At 36.1% G+C, this 20,602-nt stretch overlaps 1 protein-coding gene across 4 annotated transcripts in view; it reads left to right on the top strand.

Moving 5' to 3' along the window:
- The window catches only part of LOC107085648 (AMP deaminase 2-like), a 37,497-nt gene that overhangs the window by 5,190 nt on the left and 11,705 nt on the right, over positions 1-20,602 (top strand). For 2 of the 4 annotated variants that reach the window (XM_015376113.1, XM_015376111.1), the window contains 5 exons: positions 14,091-14,221; positions 15,556-15,686; positions 16,236-16,304; positions 20,107-20,218; positions 20,312-20,498. In XM_015376113.1, the coding sequence (XP_015231599.1) occupies positions 14,091-14,221; positions 15,556-15,686; positions 16,236-16,304; positions 20,107-20,218; positions 20,312-20,498 (630 nt within the window). Of the gene's footprint in view, positions 1-9,076; positions 9,419-14,090; positions 14,222-15,555; positions 15,687-16,235; positions 16,305-20,106; positions 20,219-20,311; positions 20,499-20,602 lie in introns of those variants that run through there. The other 2 variants (XM_015376114.1, XM_015376112.1) reach the window with 2 other exon arrangements.

Here is a 20,602-nt window from a genome sequence, read left to right as displayed (position 1 = left end):
TGTAGGCCACTTCTATCAGACCGCACCAGCCTGTTTGTGTTCTAAAACCAAATATTTGTTGCAAACATCATCTACTGCAGCTGTTCTGTGCGATAAAAGGAGCTATGAACAAGTCAAGAACAGGATTCATCAACACATGCATATTTTTTTTCCCATATTTATTCCCACTGTTAAACGGAATTATCAGGATTTGCCGAAAAAATTATTATTCTAATACAAAGACAACGTTTCAGGTTCAGATTTATTGATAGGAAGGTGGTGGAGAGCTTAAGATTAAATAGGGCTGAACAATTGTCCAAAAATCCAAATTCCAATTGTTTTTAACCAATATTGCAAATGTGATTTTATTTAGATTTGTCTTGTAGATTTTTCACACCAAGGTTTCCATTTTTCATGACCCTAAAAACCTGATTTTTACTTTTGTGTCAAAAAGAGCTGACTTCTTGCATGCATAGATCTGCAACTTTCTCTTCCCTTCTTTGTGGCCGCAAACCCACATTAAGTATATTACAGCAAACTAAGGGGCTAGAGGGAGAAATGCAATGTTTTATGCTTGAGAAATGAAATATAAATAAAATTGTGTGACTGTGAGATTTCAAATTTTTGTTTTTCTAAATTGTAATTATAGCACAGATGCAATTATTTGCCAGGTTTTAATTTTAAAATATATTATTGTCCAGAAGTCCCATTTTTTCCCCGCCGTCCTGTACATACACCTTTGTATTGGTTCATTATTAAGCATTTAGGCCATAAATTAATAATTTGCTTTAAACTTTGACTAGCTGCTGCTGCGTGTAGCAGGAGTTTGCTTTAGTCATTTTTTAAGTTTTAGCACCCATACCTGGTGCTATAACCAGGTAAGGGTTTTAGCACCAGTTAAGAGAAAAAGCTAGAAAAAAAGCGAGAGAATGGGGAAATACAAATTTCAACAAAAGTGGGTACTTGTTAATGGCATTAAAATTATTACTAGGAATATTAAAAGAGCATTAAAAAGCATTACATGAAAGTTACTCATTCCTGTATAAACCCTGCTTTAGGCAGACAGTTGATTTAGATGGACATTTTTTTTTTATCTAAAAGTTTGCTATCTAAAAGCTCTCCTCCACTGTACTCTTACTCTTTGAGCTCTCTCTCTGGGAGACTGTTAGTGGCAGCTATTCACATGGACGTACATGCATGTGCTGCAGTCCTGCACATACATGTACGTCCATAAAATGCATTTAGAAAGATACCTTTAGTTCTTGAGATCACTGTTTTTAGATCTTTCTATCTAAAATAAATTATTACTTATTGCTCCTTTAAAAGAGCTAAAAAAAAGTTTATTAAAACACCTAAAATGTGTCGTTCATTTACCAGGTTTTTGCATCCATTTTCATTCCATAACAAGTAAAGAACCACAAATATCCAAAAAGCTTCACCCAGAAACAGACCTTAGAAAACATTCATATATGCCTGGTGCTTTATATGTAGATCTACAGGGATCTACATATCCTTCTTCTACAAAATCACTCTATTTTGTTTGTTTCATTTACATTTTGCCTTTTAGTTGGTAATGAAGTGCATAGAGAGTTTTTTTAATGACCTGCTAGTGCATTTTGCATGAATATTCTTTCCCTCATCATCAAAGTTTGGATACCACTGATAGCAAGTTTCGAAAAGCTTATCTTTACACAAAAAACATATTATACTATGTATATATATATATATATATATATATAAAAAAAGTTGCCACAGTTGATTTCCATCATCCCCTGTGGTAAAATGGGGACTAGACCGAGACTTAAGATTAAATCATTTTTCAGTAATGCATTCTAAACATTTGCTGCCTTGATGCATGGCATGCCAGTCGAATAACTGAACCTCAGAAGTACAGGTATGAGTTGTAAAAAAAAAAAAAAAAAAAAAGACATCCCAAACTGTGTTATGGCAAAAAAAAAAAAAAAAAAAAAAGAAGAAGTACAGGTATGAATGCAAATATAACAATTATTTCTCAAGATTAACGTTTTTTATCGGTAAAAAGGAAAGTACTCTATTTAAGTATTTTAAATCCCCTTAAGCTTGCATACTCTGCTAAATTCTTGTATATGATTTTTAAGATGTTGCCACTAGAGGGCAACATCTGCTATGTAAGAGCTGTATTGCCAAACATCAGCTGGTTTTCAGTGACTGAACTCTCTGTCCATCCCTTGGTCAGACGTGAGTGATGACCAAATCCTTGGGTGTTTGGGTGGAAAATTCCAGGGCTTTCTTCTGCTATGAATAGCTCAGTTAACTCCCATATTACATTTCCATCCCGGAAAAAGGATTTCGTAGAGCTGGGAACCAAGGACACAAAGTCTCTGCCTATCAACAGGTGGATGCTTTGTTGCCGAGGGTCGCTGATAACCCAGCACTATCACAGTCTCCTCTGGAAACAAACAGAATGAATGTACACACAAACTCACAGCAGGCAGACTCAACATCAGCAACATCTGCCACCTCTCACTGGGGTGATTTGCTAGATGAACAACAGCGCTGCATGACTTTGATAGGTTGGATTTCACTTGTTAGGCACAGCGAATCCTCTGCCTTAGTTTGTCTCCCTACAGAGATCCTCTTTCATTTGATCCACTTCATTTGATCAGAGAGAAAACAGCTTCAGCCGTTTGGTTTTTATAGTTGCTGACCTCACCAAGTCTATTTTCTACCACAGTCATCTTTAGGGACTTATTTCTATAGCCTCACCTATATGAGGAAAACATCATGCAATTTCATGTCAGTTGCACAAATAGTATAAGAATTATTGTGGTTTAATTTTATTCTCGATATGCAGCAATATGTTCAGTCTGTAACTGGCGAAATCTGGTTGTTTTGATTTGATAGATAAACTTTTATCAGTTTTGATCCAATTCTTTTAATCTAATTGTTTTAGTGACGTCCAACTATTTTTGTAATTCTTATTTTAACTATTCCCACTAAGACATTTTTTAAAACAAATATTATAAAGCACTAGGAGAACACAGAGCTCTGCTAAGCAGCTCATCTTCCTACCTCACAATGTGAAGGAATCTTAAATCTGGATTATAACCTCGAACAACACAAAAATATATTTGGGTTTAGAGACACGTGGTTAAAAAAAATATTCATAGCTTTTTCCATAATTACCTAACCAAGCAAATCAGCCAATCAATGAACAAAGAAACGCTACATTCGGGAGATAATATAAAATACACCAAACTAGGAGTAATACTTACCTTCAAAGAGTAGTTTACCAATATGTAATGACTGAAGTATAATGGTTACAGAAGGGGCAGAAATAAAAACTTTACAATGTGTTAGCATATAAGTATTGATATTATGGGTGTTATTCTTGAGTGCAGTTTTTTGTTCCAGTTGGGAAGTTGACATCTTACCACACAGTTATTATACTACCATATGATACAAGTACAGTGCTAAATGCTCACAGTGTCAAGTCACAAAGGAGCTCTGCTATATTCAGATATGTTGAGAGCTGTGGTGACATTATCTGCTGTAAGAATGTATAGCAGATATACAACAATAAGAATCACATCTATGTTTTTTCTTTGAATGTATGCAGATTGTTGACTGCCAGCATGTATTTGATAGAAACAAAACAGAGTGCAGTTCAACTAATGACATGATAACTACATTATTTTAAATCCTTGGAAGGCAATTTTTGTGAATGTTTGACCCTCTCATGGGAATTAGGCTGCTGACATGGAGATCAGTCTTGTTAGGCATTGTTGTTAACAGAAATGCCAGCTGTTAAAGAAAGGGAGGGAACGGGGGTGTAGTTTTATCAGTGGTCCCGCTGACTGGTGTTTGGGGCTAAGGATGTGCTGAGAAGTAATAATAGCCAGAGTCATGTAGGGGTTAGAAGCATATCTCACTGAGCTGTTTGAGTAATTTAATGTAAATAATTGGTTTAGGGTTTAAAATGCTTGTTTCCTTGTTTTCTAGTTTTAATGTTTTTTAAATATTTATTCCTTAAAATAACTTTGTCATGATAGGCTTTAAATTCAAACTATAGTCTTAAGGAAAAGTTGTAGAGCTGCACTTTATGAAAATATGGCATTTGTAATATGATTGTTGAATATCAGCTAAAGTTCACCCTGTTTTATTCTCATTTTTCCAACATTATTGTGTTGGGGGTCTCATTGTACAGAATCTACACCCACTCAACATTCAAAGGGCACATGAAGAGTAGTTTACATGACTGTGATTTGAATATGATTATACATTACACATATGCATTTTTGGCAGATTTCTGACTATATGTTTTCATCCTGCCTTGTTTTTATGATAATGACGAATTAAAGGATGGAAGAGAGGTTAGAACATCATCTTCTGAACAGAGTGTTTAGGGGAGGTATGGTTCGATTTCAGAGGCTGCGTCCTCCAAGGACCCGGTCTAGAACGGGCAGAGACGAGTGATAAAAAAGAAAGGATTTTAATGCATTTATTTTCTCAGGAAATACATTATTAACCTTTAACACATTATATTTGAGTACGTTTACTATTTTTGGGGAGGAAAAACGTCATTTAGGTATTTTTAACAAAATAAAATGGAGAACGACCCAGATGTATAGCTGGATGCGCATGCACAATGAGCTGATCAGATGACGTCAACATATAGCAACTCCACTATGACAAACTGTATTGCACCCGTTTCTTAAGGATAAAATTTCTTTTGGAGTCTCAACATGTTATTACCTATATTTGCCATTATTTTACATTTTATTGGCGATCTAAAGTAGCCGAAATTAGAAAACAACCATTGTCAGTCTTGACGGAAAGTGCTGCCATATAAATTGGTGACAAAAAGTCTCAGTTTATTTTTATTCTTTTTATTAAGATCTGAGGGCAAGACTTTCGTAGAGATTTTAGACAAACAAAACAACAGTTATTCTACTTGTGGAAAACTAATGGATGTTGTTGATAATTTAAAAGTAGTGTAGCTTAATATGGCTAACTCACCTAGCTCAACGAGGCTAACCTGTTAGCTACTGAGCACAGTAAGCTAAAGTGCTACCCAGCCCTTCCCCTTTATATCATGGTCCTGCAGATACTTTCTTCACCATAAACAGATTGTTTTTCAGTTTTGTTATTGATCAGGTAAAACTTCATCGGTCATTAGACATGCTAACAGACGCTGCGTGATGTTATAATCGTTGTCTGGGCAACCACTATGTTTTACATCATGTGAGAACGTTCAGCCAATCATGTAATGTAACGTCACTGCCCTACGCAGGACCCCAAATGAATCACATGGTACCCAAGGCCACGTAGGATATACTGGACCTGCCCTCCAAAATGGGCAAAAATAAGGCTGCCTTTGTTGGCCGCATACAAAGGAGTCCTCTAATCCGAACAGGCCTCAGCGCCGTGCTATGACGTAATCGACTAACCAATCTGGCCTTCAGAGGACGCAGCCGCTGGATTGGAACTCACAAAATGCGTGAGGAAAATGCGTTAGCTCCAGGTGGCTCTGAGTGTACCAGTGGATGGTACACCTCTGTCTATGCAGATTTATCTGATCAGCAATCTTAATAGATTGGTCTGCCTTGCCGAAAATGCAGGGATGGTGCTGGTCAGTCGAGCATCTGGTGATCCTCTAAAAGATTAATCAGATAGTCACAGTTTCTGTTGGAGTGAGGTGTGAAGTTGAACGTAAAGACGACAGGGTTCAGGTCCTTAATCACACATGATGTTATCACAGTGTAGGGCTGTTATAGTTGATCATTGTTTTCAAGCTCTTCTACTCTGAAATGATGTCATTAGTTGAGAAGTTGTTTTCTATTCTGTCATGCTATTGTCTCTTTAACCTTCAGCTCCTTTGTCACTTTGTTCCTTCTCTGCTTATTAAGGGGCCGATAACCATTGTGAAAAGCCTTTTCTTTGATCCAACACAGCTGCCTCAGTTGTGAAGAAAACAAAGGTTATCTGTTAATCTTGGTCTGCACTCACATGTACTCAGAGGCTGATGAGTGATGTCACAACATTTGATAAATTGTTTTAATAGACATGCAACTTAATGCTTTCAAGCGGTGTTCGAAGTATCAGCTTAGACTCATCATTTCAGTTTTTAACAGTCTGAATAACAGGCTTCAAGGATTTGAGTTTCTCCCTTTAATTTGGTATGAGATGGAGCGGGCAACTAATAAAAGGCTGTGACTTTAACACTTTAGAACATGACTAGTTTGTTTTTATCTCTGATCTGTTGATTTAAAATTTGCCTGTGTCTGACAAGTTAATTTAAGGCACCTTTCCTGTTAAATAGACCAACACAACAAGGAGAGTCTGACTCCTCTCTTGGAAATGGTAAGAATTGCAACCACATATTAAAGCTGCTGAAGATTCTCAGTCATTCAGGTCATAGTCGTTCCAAAAAAAGTTTTAAACAAACCCTTGGACTTTGGTTTCCAAGTTTGAAATTCAGTGGTTTGTTTTTAACATTTTTTGGAACACAGCGACCACATATTTTGATTTTTTTTTGTAATGTTACTTTTCTGCCAAACAGTTTGAAAGAGCAATGTATTAAATGCTAAACATTTGTCGACCTTGGAGATGGAGATCATAGCTTTTTTTTATGTCATAATTTTTCCAAATACCGTAGAAATGGTTTGCAGCCACGGGTTGCTGAGCACTGTTCAGGATTATTGTCGGTTTAAGAAATTAGTAGGTTATTAAGGTAGCTTTTCTTGAACTACCTCAGCCTTGATGCTAAAGGTTTGTTGTGAGTTTTTTGGTGTCATATAATAAGACCGCATTACATGACAAACATGTTAGCAAAATATTACTGACTGCAGTATAATAAGCTAATTACTTAATCCTTTAACAACTTTTTTATGTTGTGTATCATTTGGTAAGAAGGGTCAAAGTACAGCAACCCAGTGAAAAATGAATTATTACATATTCACTTTTATGTAAAATAATCATTCATTGCCAGGGTTCAGGAGTATTAATTAATAATTAGATTGATAAATAAATAAACATACCTCTATATGGAATATTCAATTATAACAGTAATGGGGATTCTGGTGTAAGTTAACATAATTTTTTTCTATGGGAAGTTTTGTTTCATTATGTATGGTTCATGTGGTGTAGTAGCTTGTCAAATAACTACTAACATTTTATGAGTTAACCTTAAGCCTCAGTAATGGTCTATTTCAATAATAATCAAACCTTGATGGGGAAGGTATAAAATGTATATGATGTATAAAATGAAAACATAAAATTATAATTTGGTAGTAAATAGTGTTGAATGCTATAAGAAAAATAAACCCTATATGTGGATCTTTCCAGCAGCCATCATTGTTTGTTTAAATTAGCCATTTATTGAGTAGAAAAAAAAACTCTGATCATTTACTGCTTTAGCTTGACAGACCAGTCGTATGGGAATAGTTTAAACTGGAATATTCCACCTTTACCTTCAAAGGTTTTGCTCTCTGTGTGCCGACAGACGGGAGCGCATGTGTTCTCCTGCCTGCAGGGTGAGTTTTGATGACAGGGCAAACATGTGGTCCCTGTTTTCAAAGTGTCGACTCCAGTGCCTGAAACAGACGGATTTCTCCCTTATATGTGCAAATAAGGAGGTTAATGTGTTTAAAAGAAAAAAAGTTTCTGCAGTCGTAACGCTCAATAAATTTAGCATGTCGGCCTTCTTTCAGAGTGACCAGCCGTTGAACCAAAATGAGCAAGCAAGAACCCTGGGAGAGAGAGCCCAGATGTTAGAGGATGATTATGCTCATAGGAAATAGGCGTATCAGCCTAATATTAGCGGAAAGGTGACAACTTTAAGCATATCCGTCTTCTCCTCATTGTTTCCTGTGTGATTAAGTGGCTATAAAACGGTATTGCGCAAAAAACAGTTCACCTTCAGAAATCAGGGCCTTTTGACGCATCTGTGTTCCTGTTTCTCTAACTTTCGATTTCATCCTGTTTGTGCCTTCAGCATATTTTTTTCTGGGTTTAGATGACGGCTCTGACAAATCCTGTTTTACAACAGTCCTGTTGGGTTTAAGTGCTGCTTACAGCTCTACTTATAGTATTGATGTACAAATGTTTGGCTATATACAGCTGAGATCAGCAACATTTTTAGATCATGCTGTAGATTAAACTTGGATTATTCCTGCACAGTATATAATAAAAATGATCATTTTTTCCAAAGCAGTGTGTTTTGTTTTGGGGTGTTTTTAACTGAGTTTTGGGCTAAGACCAACTCCATTTACTCTGCTTTATTTGGGGAATATCATTTGAAGTATCATGGAATGTCATGGTTTTTCCACTCCACTGTCGCCACAAGCATGCTTAGTGTGAGGGGTTGCATCCGAGTCAACAATTCGATGCAATCAACTGGTTTTCCTTAGATAGAAACCTGAATCAATTTGACTGTATGATCTGGTGAACTGTAAAGTGCCTTGAGATGACGTGTTGTGAATTGGCGCTATATAGATAAACTGAATTGAATTGAATTAAATAAATATAGCTAAGCTGATGCGAGTTGAATAAAGCACTTGGGCCTCACTTGTCATGTGAGGGAAGAAAAAAGCAATTTTCTGGTCGTCACATGATTAAAGGGGAAACATGGGAGGAAGTATGTCATTTAGCTAAAAGCTCTGTACGAACGTGATTGCACATGAAGTCTCATGTGCTTCCCTGTGAAAAAACTGAGATTTTTTTAATTAAAGCAGTTACACCTTATGGTTCCCTATGCATCTTTTTATCATAGGTGTCCTTGGAAAACAAGAGGTATTGTAGAACTTTAAGAAAACAAGCTAGAAAACAAAAACCAGCAAAAAAGGTACAATAAAATGGTCAGCCTAAATACATATTGCTGCATTTTTATCTGCTGCTTTGATAATTCAAGCCTTGTGTTCTTAAAGGTGGTGGGAAGAGGAGGAGAGGGAGTAGGAGTGGCTACTTATCACAGGCCCTCCTCCATTTCACAACACAATAGATCATGATGCAGTCTACCCAACTCCTTCCCCTTTTTTGCCACGTGGTATGCACCAACCCAGTATTTAAATCCGGGAGCTTAGAGGCTGTGCTTCTCATACTCTGAAAGAGGTGCAGTCCAGGAAGCAGCTGTGACACAGAATTGGGGGAAAAAAAGAGAAAGGGAGGGGGGACTGACTCAGCCGTGCTCAGAAGGTGGCGACCGGCGCAGACAGAGAAGCTGCATGAAATACAAAAGGAGGAGAGCTTTGTGATCCCGGTGCCAGAGCAGCGTTGTGTTTCCTCACACTGTATGCTCTCTGCGTTTGCTGTCTCTCTCTCTCTCTTCCACTGTACCAGCGGGGGAGGGTACATCGGCCGTCCCAGGCCTAGTTACATGTCCCAGCATCCCACAAGAGCTCTAACAAGGCCACTGCGACCATAACGAAGACTGAGTGCAGGACAACACAGGCAGATAAAGGTACTGTAGCATACAGTCATCTGTCATAAACAGTACCTTCAAATTAAGAGCCTGTTGTTTTGGATTTGATGTTAGCTGGAGTTTCAGCAGTCTGGTGTGAGACATGTTTACTTATCACTTTAAAAATACTGCAAAAGCGAGCTTATGGTGACAGATGAGAAAGAGTTGCAGTTGCTGGAATAAGCTGAAAACAAAAGGAAAACTATAGAGCTAAAGCTGTATAAGGACAAAGAAAATAGATCATTGTTGGATTATTATATTTCTGAAAATAGTTGTTTGCTTCAGTGTTACAGCCGTATACACCATTATCTTAAATGACACTAAGTGAACCTGTAAGACGTGTTCTTTAAAATAATGCATCAAACCAGAAGTGCCGGCTGCCGCTGTGTGTTCACTGCTTCAGCTGCAAATGAAACGTGCATCTTCATTAGCACTGTGCCCCTCAGCCAGCCTGTAGGAAGCACTGTGTGCTGCTGAGCTCTCACTTTCAGTCCACCTGAAAATGCTGACTTTTCCCAGCCTTCTACTAATGGTGCTGTGTTAATGAGCTGCTGTCGGTCTCCTTGGTTTAATCAAAGCCAGGCCCAAGTGAACAATGCACCTATTATCTTTTCTTTCTGTTTATTCTTCTTCAATAGGCAGACTTTAATGGATTTGTTATATGTAAAGTGATAAAATGATGCTCTAGCAAGGAAGAAAATCTCATCATTCTGGTCGTCTATGTTTATCTTAATGATGAAAACTGATGCTGTGGATGCAAAGTAGAGGTTTATTCTTAGCAGTGGTTGCTAAGGAACACCTGAAGCATCTGTCCTCATCCTGCCTCTCAGGGACTAAAGTCTGTAAAGAAAAAAAGAAAACTTTTGCTAGTTCCTTCTTTTACCTCCACCTGGCAGCAAAGGAGAAACAAATTGGTTTGGCCTCAGTGCAAAGAATGCAGTTTTTCTGCTTTTCGCCGTTTCTCAATACGCTCTTTTTGTATCTCAATCATAAGTCCCAGATATGTAAACAGTCTTCATTTACTTATCTTAGTGATTATTCTCACTAGTTTATACATAGTTGTATTAAATATCTTAAGTTTGCATGTCTTAACAATACCTGTAATTATTTATAATGACTTAATATATACTATTTGTTGCTTCATATTGTTTTAAAAGAAAATATCTTGTTTGCTATTTGTCATGTTTAATCTTTATGTTTTGGCTAGCATTTTTAATTCTTCATGATGAGCAAGCTAAAAACAAGTAGCATTGGCATGGCATGTCAACACTCATATCAGGCTCAACTAATCAGTTCAAAAAAATTGTGTTGGCATTGTCACAGTCCAACCCTTCATATGATTTATATACTTCAAACCAACATTTGATTATGTATATTGTCAATATGATATATATTGTTTATATTTTACAAGAATAATTGGTCTGATAACAAATGCTTTAAGTATGATTGATTATTTAATGGATTTATGTCAGCTGTTTTGGAACAGTCAATTATTCGCACATTTCTTAAGGTATCGACCATGCATTGTAGTAAAATGAAAATGGTAAAATGTTGGTATTTCCATTCTAATCTAGTTTATTGCTTATCTATGCTAATGTCTGTTAGGTGAATAATTAAATGACATTTATATTTGTGTAATTTTTTAAAGTGATCCTAAAGCAATCATATTAGTTGTGATTACCGGTAATTGATTATTGAAATGATTGTTGACTGATTTAATAATTGTAACAACAGTGCAAAGCTTGTAAAACATACCATCTGCTGAAAGAACAGATTCATAATTTTACCTTTTTATTGACACATAAATAAAGCCCTAGCAAATCTGTCAGTTTAAGATGGACAAGTTCAAAATTTAGGAAAATGTGCCAAAAACCTTATCAAATTATTAGTAATCTCCTTGAACACTTTAGGAAATGAATTGTAACATTTCCCTTTATAACCTATTTTTGAATATGACATTGATTCCAATGTTAATATGGTAGGGAAATTGTAATATTCACTCAAAAATCACTTTTAGTGATTAAAGTTTAGATTTGGAGGCTTCTGATTATACAACATTTTCGACACTGCATGTTTTAAGGTTATATAATGGACTGGTCCTTGTAGAGACAAACCAGCTCCGCTGAAACTAAATGAGTGTGGGGGTGTGTGTGAAAGGTCTCAGGAATGTGACACAAGGATGCACAGCTTTCTCAGTGCTACCTGCACGTATTAGAGATGAGCTCATGGCTTTGTCACAATGATGAATGGCTGTGGCATTTTCTTCTAAAATGGGCAGACACACTCACAAGGTAAACATCAAGCAAAACAAGTCAAACTTCGGGGTATTAAAACTGCAAATAGAAGCTGCAAGTCATCATTTGTTTCAGCAAATATCTTAGTTTTTTATTATGTGCAAACATTTAATTCCAGACTCTCTCTAATTATGTTATTTTCCTCTCAATTTTTGTTGCATATTATGAACAGAAATTATGCAAATATTTATTAAAATCTTTAAAAAAAATAGGATTAAATACATTTGTACTACATTTTAAATACAGTCCTGAAATCAATAGTTGTTTAATGCTACATATTATGAGTATGAAATATATATATTGGGTTTAATTAATTAGTAATGTTATCTTTAAAGTTTTGGCCATTTTTTTTCTACTTATAATGTATGTATCTAAAAGATTCCCAAAACTGTTATGTTTAGTGGAATCCAAAAAATCTGAAAAGAGTTTGTCTACAGTGTTATTACATTTTAAAACTGAATATAATAATAATAATAATAATAATAATAATAATAATAATATGATATTCAGCCAATAATAACATAATTTTATTTCATTCAATCCTATGCAGCAACTCTGTCTGCCCTGATGAAGATTTATTGCCCATGGCATGTAGAGCTCTTAAAGTCAGCAGGTCACCCTGACCTTACAATAAAGACACCTCAGAGCCTGAGGAGATAATGTTAATAAAGTAATTAAGAAAAATAAATAAGTAGGGTGATACCAAATTAGCACACCACCTTGTCTCTGTTGAACATAGTTATGTTTTCACCCTTCATCCCAATACATGTTTGGTACAAAGGGGGGGCTTAATATCATTTATTCAATAAAACTGCTTCAGTTATTCAGGTTAAGACCAACAGAGCATTTTTTTTACACCAACATACATGACTTAAGACAACTTGTGGAAGCAACCTCAGTTTCCTCTTCAAAGCAATGTGTTAGCTCTCAAACTCTTCTGCGTGCTGTATTTAAATGCTGCAGAATATTAATATACTAAGGATAATGAAGAGATGATGGAGATACTTACTGTACTTTTATCTCCACCACTTTATAGGCAGACAGCAGATGGCAGAAAGTAATTGCTGCTGCCCAGACGCAGCACTAATAATGGCTCTAGTTATAGAGAAGCAAGGGTACACCAACAAACACAGAGAGTTGATTGGATTACCATGTTTGCCTATTTAACTGTGGTGCTCCTGTTATAGAAAAATCTACACACTTAACAGAAAATGCCAACACATTACCCTCCTTTATATTTAGGTGTGAGAATACGTTCAGATGGAAATGTTTCTCCTTTCTCCCACTCAGCCATGTTTACCCATGTGTCAGGTATGGGTACATGTTGGTAAATGTCATAAAGTTTGAACCAATCATAGCTGGGAGAGATTTCTTTTTGCAGGACTTTTTGTAGTTGTCTATTTTATAATCATGTTGACTGTTTCAGATTTGCAGCCACTTAAACTAAAACTTTTGTTTCATTAACTCCCTCTATTTGCATCTGTTTTCCTTCCAGCTGGATGTTTAGTTCATCTCAGTTTCTCGTCTAACTCTTTACTCATAAAATTGGCTAATAGGTTGGTCAAAGGGACTTTTTAACCCAAAAATTGTGTAACACTGAGAGTGCTATGTTAGCAATTCTGTTTCCATTTTCACATTTCATTAACCATGGTCAAATGGGACAAACATGAAGCCTCTGAGCCAAACGCCACTCTGCTAAAATAGCTTTTCTGCACTTAGAACTCACCACACTGTAATCTTCGGTTAAAGTAAACCCAAATTTCTATCTTTTTATACCTCTAAGCTGCATGCCTTTCCTTCAGCAGACTAAATACCTGTGAGCTGTTGTGCCACTGTAAACTATAGTGGAAATGTATGAGAAATAGTGAGGCTGCATTTTGCAAACTTAGAGTATTTCTAAATAAAAAAAAAAAATCTTATATCGGATTCCTCTCAGTTTACTTGTCATGTTTTCATCAATTTAATCTATTTAAGAAAACTACATTTAAAACAAGAGTATACTCCTCTTTTAAATTTAATTTTCCGAAATTGTTGTATTTATACTTTAGATATAATCTATACAACAATTTGTTTAAATCTCCATTAATTACCATTAGAACAACAAAAGTGGTCTATTTCAAGTGCATTTTTAAAATCCTAGATTCTCTGAAAACAAGTCAAATATATCATCTTCAGCAAGTCACAATAAGAATATGTCAAAACAAAGCAGCATGTGTTAAAACTCTTAAGTTGTTGAATAGTGACACTTTGTTAGGTTATCATTTCAGATGATTATCTGTCTTTCTGGTGCCTGCTTCCACAATCATCCAAAAGAGATGTAGACGAAGTCCAATCAGTCATTTTTTTCTGTAGCTGTTTTTTTCCTGTGTATTTTCTAGACATCTGTGGCGTTTCTGGACCCAAGACCCTCAAGCCCCAGAGATCCCTCCCAGGAACACCAGTTTCTCTTTCGCAGCTCCCAGTCGATTTGCGGGCATCAATGGAGGAGAAGTACAAGGAGCTTGCTGAGGTAAGAACTAAATTAAACCTAGATATGATAAGATTGTAAATGTACAGTGCAGGTTTAGTTCAATTAAAACTCTATTTTTATGCTTAAACTCCTTTTATGCTAAAACACCTCCTTTCAAAATGATTATTTATTTTCTATTGCTGTCTGTGGGTGAAGGGCAGGGTACACCCTGGACACGTAGACAGTCCATCACAGGGTGACATAAACACACAACCATGCACACACAGCACCACACTTGAAGGTAATTTAGAGACATGAATTTGCATCAGAGTTGTTGTGTTTGAACAGTGGTAGGAAGCCAAAAGACCTGGATAGAACCCACATATGCCCAAGCAGAGCATGCAGATTCCATGCAGAAAGAATCTAGGCCAGGGATTGAACCCAGAACCTTCTCATTGCAAGGCAACAGTGCTACAAAAAATGCCACTGTTCAGACCCCTTTAAAAGATTTTCTCAATAAATAAAATCTATTTACTGTGCAAAGGTGACAGTCTAAGAGTACCATGCCTTTAAAAATATTGCTAATTATTGTATTTTCTTGCATTTTTTCAAGTTACAACTTAGAATATAAGTTCATTTTGTTGGCGGGTTTGCTAATAGACCAAAACAAGGAAATGGTTGTATAAACTAGAATTATTTTTTCTAGTTTTTTGTGTTGTGTCTCCACCATCTACATTCATGCAACCGTTTTGACATTTACTTAATCATATTTAGTTACTTTAACACAATAGTTTTATGTCCTATGCTTCTATCACGAAACAATTGTCTTAAAGTAACTAAAAACGCTTAAGTAAATGCCAAAAACGGTTGAATAATTTTTTTTCAGTGTATGCAACAGTGGCAATATAAAAAAGCTCTAGCTGAGTCAGATTGGATGGAAACTGTCTTTTAATTTGAAAGCAGTTTCCCATTTGGAGGCATGTAGTTTGACCATTTTAAAAGATAGTAATTGTTTGATCGAAACCATGTCAATGAATCTTTGGCTGTATGTTGAGTAAATCAACTTTTTTTGCTTTGTTTAGGGGGTTTAGTGCAAAGAAGGGTAAATCCTCTACAAATCCACCCTCAACTTTTTACATATTTTTAGTAAAGTAAGTTCAAGGCCATCTCTAAAATTTTACTTTACTAGTCTATAATAAGATAATCAGAAAATTCAGTGAAGTGATTGGCACATGATGGAAAATGAAAAAGGTTAGAGGAGAATTAGTCTGTAAATGTAGCAGACGGCACAGTGGTTGTGGAAGTTGTGCTATCTTTCAAATAACCCTGAGAACATTAATATTTACACGGTCTCCTGTTTATGACGCCATAAATGTTTTCTGTGTTTGAACCAGGAGCTGTTCACACGCAGCATGGCTGAGAGCGAGATGCGAAGTGCCCCCTATGAGTTCCCAGAGGACAGCCCCATCGAGCAGCTTGAGGAACGGCGACACCGCCTGGAGAGACAAATAAGTCAAGACATTAAGTGAGGAAATGGAAACAAACTCCGAACACAATGTCTGCTAAATAAACCGTTTATATTACGTCAGACAGTCAGACTCAGCTGCACTCTCTTCCTCGGCCTTCCTCTGACGCACAGTGTCGCTTTCACCTATGCACACATGCCAGTCAGCTTTCAATGTGCTGGGTCTATGGGCTCATTAGTCCTAGTAATCAGCTGCCTGATAGAGCCAGAATTTGACACCTGGTATATCAGCCAGTGGTGTATGTTATACTTTAAGATGGAGGTAGGTTATGTATTAGCTGCCTGGGACAATGTTAACTGCACTACTAAGCCAATCATTGGGGGACAGAGATTTATCTGACATGTCCCTGTTTACCAATCAGGGTTTACCATCACTAACTGGTGTTAAAATTCATTGTGTCATTATGAGTGTGCCTCTGTGTGACTGAGAGGGTGCCTGTGCTTTTATTCAGTGTGTCTCTCTTTGCTAAATATCTTCTCACTGCCTCTGGTGTCCATCTGCCCCTGCCTTGCCCTCACTATCCTGCGCCTCTGCATATCACCCCCAAGGCTTGAGCCAGAGATCTTACTGCGTGCCAAACAGGACTTCATGAAAATCGACAGTGCTGCAGACCTTGAGTGAGTGAGCTCTGCCTCAATATGCATGGTGTTTTTTTTTTTTCTTATTTCAGGAGATTAATTCTGTTTGCCTCACTTCATCTGCATACTAACTACTCTTATTTTTCCAAATTGTTCTCACAGAGTACTTTGCTGAATTATCTAAGTGCTTTGCTTTGGTGCAAGTTAGATTTAATAGAACCCATTGCGGTCATTGTTTGCCTGAGATGGATTATATCTTCCCCCTGCTGGTGATTTAATAGATGTACAAATCTGTACAAAAACATGCTAATTTTTAACATTGAAAGATGTGTCAAAAGGCTTAAAATAAATTAATATTTTATAGCAGTTGGATGATAATCACAAAATGTTTTTTACTCAAATTCATTTGTAACACGGAGAGTGCAATGAGGAAAAAGAAAAGGTTGGGGAGAAATGTTTTCCACCTCTTCCTCACTAAGAGCTAGAGAGGTAAGTTGAAATCTCAGTAATAAAGTGATAATATAGTATTAAGAATAAAGTCAACCTGTCAATAAAGATAAAGTAGAAAAAGGTTTTAAGAATAAAGTCAGTAATAACCTCATTGGAAATGAATAAGGATAGACATTAGCTGCTGTTTGGTGACGTTTGTAAATCTACATCCTCTAAAAGTGAGCTTTTTTTTTTTACTCGCAACATTTCAAATTTAATAACTTTGTGAGGAAGAGGTCAGAAAAATTCCTCTCCAATAGTTTTTTTTCCCTCACTGTGGCCCTAATACGAAATCATTCTTTAATATTTTTTAATGAAAGAACAATACCGTTATTAAGAAATAATTGTTTTTATTCAAACAAATAAATGGTACAGATGTGAAGGTAGATAAACAGAGTTTGTGTAGCACCACACTCATAAATGCACATTCACACACGGATGTGTGGACAGCTTGGGGATAAATGCCTTTCTCAGGGGAAAATCTATAAGAGGCTGGAAGCTTTCTGACGGCGCTTCTTCACATCACCACAGTGGCTCACATATCTTTGATCTTTCTTCTGTTAACAATTTCCTCAGATCGACGGTTCTAACCCGGTCCAGTTTTGAAAACCAAACCAAAAAAGTTTTAATCTTCTCAATTTTATCGAATAGAAAAAAGTAATATTTTAAAATTTATATGGGGAAAAGTAATACTAGCGTGCAAAAAACAAAACTGCTGGTTTGAAGAAAGCTGTCTGCCAGTCATGAGGCTAGACACCCATTAGGCCTAATTAGCTGAATTTTTAATGAGCTAAACGTCAGTTTTTTGTGTGACTGATGCAACAGTGCTTTTAAGTACAAACATTAAAGACAAAAGTAAGTTTTAAACCTAACTACATAAAGAAAAACTCTTATTTTAGTCACTCGTTTGGCTTTATCATAAAGCTGCAAGACAAAGCTTTTAACATGAAATTAAAAAAGTCTAAATATATATTTTTTTAAAAGTCCATCCATATCTCTGTATTCTTCCTTTCTCTTTGCTTTGCTTAAAAAGCGTAAGTTAAGACACAGAAAGATTTTTCATCTAAATCATATCAGTTTCAGAGGTTTTTAGGTTTTTCATGGTGATGTAACACTTTAAAACTAAGAAATGTATCTTTAAATCATCTCTATAGTAATATGTAGAAAGCTAAGTAAATAATCTTCAAATAACTCAAATTCATAGCTTTATTCTGGCTTTCATCTCATATTTTATGTGTCTTTGCTCTAATAAAAAACACAAGGTAAAAAAATATATACAAATAAGGGCTGCAACTAATTATTGTTTTGCAAATAGATTACGGTAATCTGGTTATTTTTTGATTAATAATTGGAGAGCAAAAGGTTCCTTTAAGAAGATATTTTATAGAATTAAACCAGGTGAAACTAAAACTTCCACTTTAGGAGTTCTGGATAGAGCGTATTGACAGATGTAGAAGATTTTGTATCTTAAATGTAAATAGTTTACATATTTGTTCTACAATTTTGGTATTATTACTGCTCTAATTGGGTTGCTCTGTCAGCTAAGGAAACATTTTATAATCTCTACACTCCAGTTAACAATTAATCGATTACCATATTAATTGATGATTATTTCACTAATTGATTGATCACGATTAATCTGATTGTTTTAGCCCTAATATAAATATACAGATTTACTCTAAGACACCTTTTTTTTTTTTTTTTTTTTTAAAAAGCAAAACAAAGTAATATGCTTATACTGTTAATGAAAGTTAGCCATAGACATCAAAAAGGCCCTGGACTGAATCACATCATAAATGAAGTGAATAAATGTTTTACATTTTTATTGGACACTAAGCTTTACAGAGCAGAAAAATAAATAAAAACCCACATTTTAGCTGTGCGAAGAAGAAAGGGCAACTCATGGAAGTGACAACTTCTGATGAATAACAGGGTGAGAGGCTCCCCAGACTACAGGATTTATTGCTTCTGGTATGCAGTGGTAACTGCCAAAAATTGCCCAAAGAAGGCCAGCTTGAGTGAAAGCTTTCCCAGGTTGTTCAATCCTGTGTTGCCTGGTAGCTGCATACTGGTTCCCAAGCTGGTCAGTTTTATTGTTGAAAGCATCTCGCTTTCAGAGCACTGGATCATATATCAATGTGAGGAAAAATGGGGCTTTTTATGAACAAAGTTTTATTGAATTGATTAGCTTACGAAGAAAAGGAAGCAGGATGAGATATGAGGAAAAAGGAGATAATGGGATCTATCAAGGCATTGCTGTGGGTTTAATATCTTAATTCCTGAGACTTTAAATCATCTTTCCTAACCACAGACATAATGTGGGGTCCTTTTTAGTAGGATAAAGTATCTTATAAAACTGAATAGAGTATTTAGAAATACCTAATCAATAGCAGTTCTTATAATGATTTAGCTGCTTTGGTATTCTGTAGAAAAATGACTGATAGTAGACTCCATCCATCCAGTGTCAGGAGGACTACCATCAGCTTCTGGGACCTCCCTATTATGAAAGGCTTAACGTCTGATCTGATCAGAACTGTTCTCCAGCCACAAGAAGAACCTAACACTATCAAGTAGGAGGTTAAAGTGTGGATTTCTCTAAGAGTTCAGTGGTAACAGGAGGAAATAAAAGTGCTAATAAAAATGTTACAGAAGCATAATAGTTTTACATTTCTTTCATTTTAAAATATGCACTTACAACAGATGCATGCTTTGGATCTCTGAACCCCTACAGACGAGTTTTCTTCTGGACCAAAGCTAATAAATGCATTTTTTTTTGGTTTGAAAATGTGAAATGGCTGACCTGGAAAGTTATGTCCTGTAGAGATGTTAGTTATTGGTACAGTATCACCTCAATAAATGTAAACTTTCTTCACACTTACATAACTCTGTAACTCTAGCATCCTGGACACTAAAATCAGTGACAGGTGTGAGTTTCGATGCAGTGTTATCCAATCCAACAGACTCAACATCTTATTAACAAACAGAATTCCTCTCTATGACATTTAAAATGCTTTAGAAAACAACGTTTTCATTGTGTACAAACTTGTTCAAAAGAGCTTTTATCACATTGATTATAAGTTTGTCATATATTCTCCAGTTCTGGCAAAACATTTTATAAATGTTTATATATGTATAATATATGTTTGCTGATTGGCTGATTGTTCTTAAGTTTAGCAGAAATGGGTTTTCTCAGAAATAAACTTCTCGTCTTCAACAACTAACATACACGGGACTGCTGTACCAGAATAAAAGTTTTATTACTTCTACTTCCTTAACGTCCCTTGTTTTTGTTTCTTTGTCATCATCCCCCTTTCTTTTTGATGCTAAGCTGTGGTCTTTATGTGCATGTCAGGTTGATGAAAGAGAAAAGTGTAGACACGGTTGATGTGGGCTTTAAGGAGCGGGAAATGCCGATGGAAAGAGAGTACCAGCGGGTCTCAATCTCTGGGGAAGAGAAATGTGGGGTAAGAAAGCTCAGATCTTAGGTCTTATAGTATGTTTAATACTCATGCAAAAGCTAAAAGAGGCTTTTGTCTGTTGGTTTGATGTGTTTCCAGGTGCCGTTCACTGACTTGGTAGATGCTGCCAAATGTGTGGTGAAGGCTTTATTAATCCGGGAAAAATACATCAACCGTTCCATGCAGAATTTTTGTAAGACCGCAGCTCACGCCCTGCAGGACCTTGGGACAAACTCTCTGGATCTGCGAGTTTATGATGATGTACCAGAGACCCCTGTAGATGCAGGTATGCTCATCAAGATGACAGCAAAACTTAGTAAAATTAATATAATAGTGTTAATGTTTGAGGGACTGGACTTCTCTTCTACTGGTTCCCCTGTTATCCAAAAA

This window comes from Cyprinodon variegatus, unplaced genomic scaffold (genome assembly GCF_000732505.1).
Source record: "Cyprinodon variegatus isolate N-32 unplaced genomic scaffold, C_variegatus-1.0 Scaffold129, whole genome shotgun sequence".
NCBI lineage: Eukaryota > Metazoa > Chordata > Actinopteri > Cyprinodontiformes > Cyprinodontidae > Cyprinodon > Cyprinodon variegatus.
Note: the sequence above shows the minus strand (reverse complement) of the source record. Positions and strands in the feature narration are given on the sequence as shown.